At 46.4% G+C, this 7,545-nt stretch overlaps 1 protein-coding gene across 1 annotated transcript; it reads right to left on the bottom strand.

Moving 5' to 3' along the window:
- Positions 1–2,232: 2,232 nt before the first annotated feature.
- Positions 2,233–5,634, bottom strand: LOC142573174 (uncharacterized). The gene is made up of 3 exons (XM_075682748.1): positions 5,582–5,634; positions 4,084–4,283; positions 2,233–2,397 (listed from the first exon to the last, which is right to left on the bottom strand). The coding sequence occupies exons 2-3, from the start codon at positions 4,255–4,257 to the stop codon at positions 2,332–2,334; spliced, it is 240 nt and encodes a 79-aa protein (XP_075538863.1). The 5' UTR covers positions 4,258–4,283; positions 5,582–5,634; the 3' UTR covers positions 2,233–2,331.
- Positions 5,635–7,545: the final 1,911 nt, after the last annotated feature.

Genomic DNA, 7,545 nt, shown 5'->3' with positions numbered 1-7,545 from the left:
GTCGTTGTGGTTGTCGTTGTTGTTGTGTTTTTCCATAGTGTCAACCGTTTGAAGGGGTTATAACAGGAGTGGGGTTCTGAAAATAAAACAATAAAAACAATAATTGGCACCAGCTAAAATAAATTCGCCCTAAAGTTACAGAAAAGAGTGGGGGGGGGCACAGAAGGTATGTGCAAGACATAGTTGTAGTGTAGGCATAGAAGTTCACATAATATAGACATAAAGAACTTACTGAATTAGAGAAATAAAGCAAATATTCAAATTGAATAATTAACAACGCGCCAGAAAAACAGAACACATATGCGAAGATGGGGGAATATGAACATGATGCAATTACAACGTGATCAGGACGTAGGAAATAAACGACAGGTATAACTGCCTTTTGTACCAGCTTTAAAAATTGATCGACTGGGCACTGTTGTATTATAAGCCACTTGAGGCCATTCCGTTCTCGTATGGATAATAAAATAATAAAATGCGCTGTTTATTGCACGAATATTCTTTAATTGTGAAATCATGTGTGTGACGTCTTTGTCTCACTTTCTTAGTTTCGATGTATCTTGTGTGATCTATATTAAAGCAATTGCAGCTGTGCAGTAGTATACCTGGTGTCCCACGTAGCTTTGAGCCAAACCTTAAAAATATTCAAAGGCCACGTAGCTGGACAAAACCAAAGTAATGTTGTTTGCCGTCGCTTGCAGATGCTGAGGTTGCTGGCTGTATTCCGCCTAATTATATAATGAGTGTTAATTCATTAATTAACTTCTCGAATATTATAATTAGCTGGAAAGTGTAGATGAGAAAATTGCAGCGCAACATGAAAAATTCCCGCTACAGTTTTCTGTTGCTTAATACGGGCGACAAAAAAGTTTTCCAAAGCATGAGAGAAGCCCGCAAATACTCGCAAAGTGCCTCGAGTGGCCAGTCGCGCGCAAATCTTTCATGTAATACAAGAAAAATTACGACTAATGATACAATTACACGGAATGCAAAAAATAATCTGAGCATCTCCAAGCGACGGCAAACAACGTTACTTTGGTTCTGTCTAGCTAGGTGGCATTTGTATATATTAAAAATTTGGCTCAAGTTACGTGGGGCGCACTATATAGAAAAGGTCGCAGTTTCACCCGACAGGCGAAGCGTTGACTGGTATAGCAAACTTTTGGACAGCTATACAAAATAAGGTTAGTAATTTTATGAGCTGCATAAAGTGCTGTGAACATTCGCTACCTAACTAAATTAACAATCACGTTGTTACGCGCACACAGCCAAACAAGAACACATCTCACTTGATGACCGCGGACATTCGCTCTCCGAACGCTGGCGTCGTGAAGAGCGGTAGCAGCGGCGAGTGAATGCTCCGTCGTGCTGCCCCTCGCTTTAACGCGAAATAAGCGCGGGAGAAGCGAAAACACCACGCGCACGAAGCCATCGGCAATATTCGGTCGGCTAGCCTTAGAACCCAGCGCAGACTGCCTCCAAGATAGGACGCGCGCGGACGCGAACAGCCGCCACAGCTGGAATAGAAGAGCAGATGCGCACTAACCTGCCCCCTCACCCTTCAAACGCGCGCACGTCTCCCTGCTGCCCCCAGCGCCCACCTTGCGCACGTGAGAAGACGGGGCGCTCCCTCCCCATCTTCCTCCCTTTCTAGCTCGAGAAGACACTGCCGCAACAAGCTACCATACTTCTCGGCTTACCTTCGCAAGCCTTCGCTCGCATCTACAGCGTATACAGCGCGGCCGCGATGTTATCGCACTTGGACTTTATACGGAACATCACGGGGACGACGACGACGGGAATTTGCCTGGGGTGTTCATATGGTTGCCACTACAATAAAACGTTAGACAACGAAGTTTAGCTCAAATTTGGAGTGCATGGGTAACCCTGCACAACATAACAATTCTATCTAGGAATCGTGCGTAGTGTTGTTTTTTATTATTTATTGATATGTAGAAGCATGGGAAGGCAGACAGCGCAATAGCAGGCTATCCCAAAGTCTCAACTTCGTTGCTCAATGAAAAAGAAAACAAGAAACTATCAAAAAGCAAGTACACACACGCACACAAGTGCACAAAGATTGTATCATCTACAGCCACCAGCGCCGAAAGCACAGTCCAGTAACTACAGTTTCGTCGTCGTCGTCGTCGTTGTTGTTGTTGTTGTTAGCCATACTACGTGCAAGGAACTCTAACAATAAGGACAGTCGTACACGCAAGAAATATTGTGGGATGTGACTTCCTGCATTTATTGTTTACACCTCAGATACATGCGTGAGCTCTGAGGATCAGTGATGAACGTGAATAATAAACGTGGCACAAGGACATTCTGTCAGTCTTCATTGGCACCTTCGCTCCCGTAAAAAAGGCGGCATTCTTCGAGGTGTTTGGCCTCCTCCTGAAATGACGAGAGAAATTTCACGCTGTGATCAGCACAGTACGCATAACGCACGCATCGACGTAACTGTGTGGCTTTAGTTTCCAATGCAAAACCCAAGCGATGACGACAAAGTGCAACAACTTCAAAGACTCTGTTGCGAAAAGTTTTGGACTGCATGCAGGTTTTGTGGATTTGTGCGAAAGCAAATATTTCCGGTTCTGGTCGATCATATAATTTAACAAATACAAAACATAATCAAATGAACAGTCTCATAGTTGTTTCTTACAGCAATAGCATGTGTGGAATGTAGGAGCCAGTGGGAGCTTTCCATCGAGAAACGCTGGTTGTTAGACGGAGGTATACTTCTATGCCCGTTGTTCCGAGCCCATCGCTGCAGAAAACGACCAATAGGTCGCTTTCTGCAGCGGTCGCTCTCTGAACTGCCAACTGATGACCCATTCCTTCTAAGAAATCTAGCTGTGGTTTCAACCTTCCTGGAGGAGGAGTGTTTTGCGGCAGCCAGAACATTTTCGGTAGATGTAAAGGACTTGTACGCTCCCTGTCAGTTCCTGGCGTGAGTGGCGAGGTCGTAAAAGAAATCGACGCGTTTGGAGGCGTCAGCTTCCAGAATTCACGCGGCACAAGTACTAGCGGCCTCATGGACCTGTTAACCATCTACCTGCACTCCACCTTCATGATGGGCCAGTATCATTGTAACAGGTCGTGCCAGCACCAAGTGGAACTAATTTTTGAGACCCAACTCCGACGTTTACTTCCATCGGCATACCCGCGCTGGCTTCTGGCGGGCAACATTGACAAGCTTTTAGCGGAGTTGTGCGCGCATGGTGCCTCAAGACTGAGAACCACAAGCAAGCCGAGTGCCACCGCCGTCATCCCGTAAGTACACGCAGTCAGCCATTGCCTCAAAATAACAGCTAGAAGCGCTGAACTTGGCGTAGTATTTTCCGCGTCGAGCAAGCTGGGTGCTTTGTGCAGACAGGTCAACTGGACCAAGCCGAGAAACAAAGTTTGCGTCAAGAAGCACGCGCAATAGTTTGCGGCTGTACGGTTGGTGTTGTGTACGAAATCCCGCTGGCCTGTAGCCGGAGCTAAGTAAGACAGACGGGACGATACCTCAACGGACGCCTTAGGAACATGCACGATCGTTAGACAGTACGCGGTAGCCGCCTACCTGTTTATGCAGCCTCGTGCGATTGTACCCGTGATTTCGAGAAGTACCAAATTATGAGGCGATAAAAGGACCAAAGAACGCGCGAAATCATTGAAGCGTTCATGGGAAAGGCCCCAGTTGCGTCAGTGTGCCATCGCTTAGTCTGATTGATGAAGAGTTAAGTATCTAGATAGTTTGGTCGTCTGACAAGGTGACTTAACTGTGTGCTCCGGCTTTTACGTTGCTATTTGGTGTCCCACTGTACTGATTTTAACTTTCTGCCCATCTTCACCTAGTATATATGTTCTTTCAAATAAAAGTTAGTCTGCGCTCATGTTGTCTATTCTTGTCCAATATTTTCGCTCGACTTAGAAGTTCGGCAAATCTTGTTAAACTAAAATACTGCTAAAGCGCACGATAAGTTCTACCACGCGCCAACTCTAGACTCCCCGATTCTGCGGAATAAAACTGCACCCGCGCGCTGGCCTTTCCGATCGACAAAACAAGAAATGTGTGAAGTGAGTTGCACGTACCAGTAGGAAATGCCGTAGCTTGATGATGGCTTGGGCCTCCTTCTGAGAGCACATCTCGGAGCGCTTGCCTGGTTGCCAGTTTTTTGAGAACGTGATCTGGCAGTAGGCCTCTTGCATCACCAGCAGCGTCGCCAGAAGCAAGACCAGGGAGAGCTTGACGGACACCGATGCCATGCCGACGGCAGACGCCGCTCGATCACCTATAGAGTAAATGAAGTTTCGGCACTGTGCTGTCAGTCTCGACATCAAAACGGTTATCCGGAACACGATTGCAAGGTTACGTGCCTTCGTGTTCATTTTACAATGGATGCAGGCAGCTACGCACACACGAGAAAAGACAGGACTCCACGTATTTTTCCAACTGAAGTTCTATTTGAAGAAAAAACCAGTTTTGTTATTCCGTTGTAATAGCGGCGAACCTTAACGACAAAAAGCGAGAAAGATGTTTTGGAGATCTTACACGTGACACAGACTTACAAGGTACCCTCTTCCTCGGCTCGTGAGTTGAAGCACACTCGCTTCCAGCAGTTAGTTGTCAAGAAATTGACAGAAAAGTGCCGGATAGGGTAATCCCTCGATTAATGTAAAAAGACAGGTATGAACACACAAAGAAAATGGCATGTTCCTTAGATATCGTCAAGATAAAGGATGTTAGAGCTGCAGGCGTCGGCAACAGAGCTTGAGTGTGATTTATTGCATGTGACCCACCAACTAAATTTTTGCCTACATTCCGCTAATGCAAGTTCTTTGCTATCTTATGGAACATGATCAGCACAGGCGTAAAATATGACATGTTTGTTTGTTGAGAGCAAGAAAAAGGATAAAATTCTTCTCAATTCTGTACCAATGTTCTGAAAAGTGAAGTTGTCTTCGTCAAGGCCTTGGCGAATCCAGCTTCGCTTGCCAAAGCAGTGGCACTACTCCGCGGCTACTCATCCGCTCACCTCTAGTCCTTACATTGTCTCCATTTCCCAGTGTCTTTGTGGCGTTCCGAGCCATTATCAAATGACAATTCAGCTGCAAGGAGTGTCGCCTGGCTTAACCGCCAGTATAGGTGAACGACTAACGATACGATAACACGTTTTCATGCTCTTCACAAATAACTGTGGCTGAAAACTTTCACAAATAATATAAGCGTCACATTCAAACGCATTCTTTCACGGTTTGTCAAAGAAGCATGACAAAACAGGTATTTTTTACGTATATGCATACAAGAAAAACAATAATGGAACAGACAAAACACAACGTCGTTTCAATGTGTTTTGGCATTGTGTTTTTGTGATTCATCAGCCTAATTGTAACACTCGACTTGGATTTCATGCTCAAAGCCGTCGCTCACATGCCTAACGTTCACGATAGCCCGAGGACCCGCACTCAGCGTCGCCTGAATAATATCGGTTCATGAAGCTGTAATGGTTTTAATGTGGCGCATGAAATAATAACAGAGGGTGAAGCATTCGACCGCCAAACATGCAGCATGCCATTCGTGGATGCTTACCTTAGATCCACGTGTACGGTCAGTGCAGCCTGCAAGAGCACCGGAGAAAAGTGGGAAAGATGTCGATTCCCAGGGCTCGATGGCGCTTAAATACGGTTCTCATGGAGACGTCCAGCATCCTCATTGGACGTTGGTAGGGCGGGCGCTCTTCAAAAGATGACGTCACGAGCCTAGAAAGCGTCAGCTTCGACGGGGGCGGAATGTCCGTATGAAGTATGAGCCGCCAAGGCGACAAAGAAGCGAAACAGTATAGATAAAGATCACAGGAATCCGAGAAATGCCTCCGAGGGAGAAGAGACATGGTCAAAGAACTCCCAAACGTCCTCAACACATCCGGGGAAGATTTCATTAAGAAGTTTCTCACTTATTCAGGAGACGAGGCGACTGCCACTTGGGCTTCAGTGCTCTCGATTTGATTTGTACTGGTGCACATCTGAAGAATCTGGAGAAGTGGCGCTACGAAAGTCTGCACCTAGAGCCAAAAAAAAAAAAAAGAGAATCTACAAGCGGTGAAACACCCTAGACCAAAGCCGTAGCTTTGAACTCGGCTCAGCAAACTGCGTGGTTCCTAGTAATGAGCGCTAACATGATGATCACCTCTCTCTCCGTCCTAGCGGGGCTTATGCCTTTTGAGGGATGGGAAAAGTTACGTGGGCGCCTTATGCATTTGCGTTCCGGCCTTTTTCCGTCTTAATTACCAGACTCTGTTCTACAACAAGCGATGATTCTCGCAAATTAAAAAAAAAAAGCCAGCGTCTTATAGCTTCACACCGACATCAAGTTTAAATACAAACCTCTCACACCCTATAACTTATGCAAAGCAAAAGCATAGACAAATTCAGCAGCCGCCTTTGCAACCTGGCGATGCCAAGATGCCAGTCTTCTTTGAACTTAGCCAGTTAGAATTTTCTCTTCTTTATACATACATCAGCGACGGAAGTTTAGGTTGCGAGAAATATGTCCCCATATGAAAAATATCCCTGAAAGCTGTACCTACCAGCACCGAAAATTGAAGAGAAGAGGAAGGACATAGACCTTAAAAAAGAAAGCGGTGACTCCACTTTCTTTGAAGAAGCGCCTGGCCGGACACTTGCATGAAAAGCGCCAACGCAGCCTTTTTTGAAATGTTTGGGACATGGCACAAAGACGCCGACAAAAGTGACGCATTCCGAGAGCGTATTCGCTTACGCACCGATTTCCGGTTTTGTATCTGTGTTTCTGTACTTATTTTCCTCTTTTTCAGAGTTTCAGTCTTTGTGAATTACTTCATCTACGCACACGCGCGCTGTCCCTCGCGGGACAGCAGGGTTGTGCGGCGTGGGGGCGCGTGCTTGGCGTGCCCAAAGACGCCGCCGCTACCACGCTGTCGAGGACGGGCACCGCCGTGGGCCCATTGCCGGCAGACTAAGTGGAGATGCCTTTTGACAGCCGATTCGCCACTTACAGAAATTCTCCTCTCAGAAGAGCGAAGAGAGCTCCTCACGACACGGTGACCTTGGCTATGGTTGGGCACGGAACAATACTCTTGCTCGCTAAAACCGTGCAGTAGCTGATGAGTCAGTGAATTCACAAAGCTGTTCAGAAGAAATTGCGATTTTCGGTTAACCTGAGCCGGCACTGTGTCTAAGAATTATCGGCAGGTGGTATGAAGACAGCCAACTAAATACCACTCTTACGGAACGGTGGCTTCGTAAACTCGGCCTTTGATTAGACGCGGGCGAGATGGAGTTTGCGCAACGCTGCACTCATTTATTGAGGCTTAGAGCTCGTATTCATAAAAGGCACCTTACTCTAGGACTGTTTGTAAAAGCAGATGCTTGCAATAGCGATGGTGGGCATATTAGTGAAGAATACAGGCGAGTGGCAACCACAGCATACAAAGAGAAAGCTATGTGAATACAGCCCGGGCATTTTGCTGGTGTAGGCACACAATCTTTCATGGGTTGCCGACGAGTGCTTCGCAC

The sequence above is a fragment of the Dermacentor variabilis genome, chromosome 1, assembly GCF_050947875.1.
Source record: "Dermacentor variabilis isolate Ectoservices chromosome 1, ASM5094787v1, whole genome shotgun sequence".
Taxonomy (NCBI): Eukaryota; Metazoa; Arthropoda; class Arachnida; order Ixodida; family Ixodidae; genus Dermacentor; species Dermacentor variabilis.
Note: the sequence above shows the minus strand (reverse complement) of the source record. Positions and strands in the feature narration are given on the sequence as shown.

Bases quoted from the DNA above. Each gene is read 5' to 3' on its own strand.
- LOC142573174 (XM_075682748.1), bottom strand. From the start codon at position 4,257: ATGGCATCGGTGTCCGTCAAGCTCTCCCTGGTCTTGCTTCTGGCGACG. The intron at 2,398-4,083 runs GTACGTGCAACT...TCGTCATTTCAG, and splicing joins AGCTACGGCATTTCCTACTG to GAGGAGGCCAAACACCTCGA.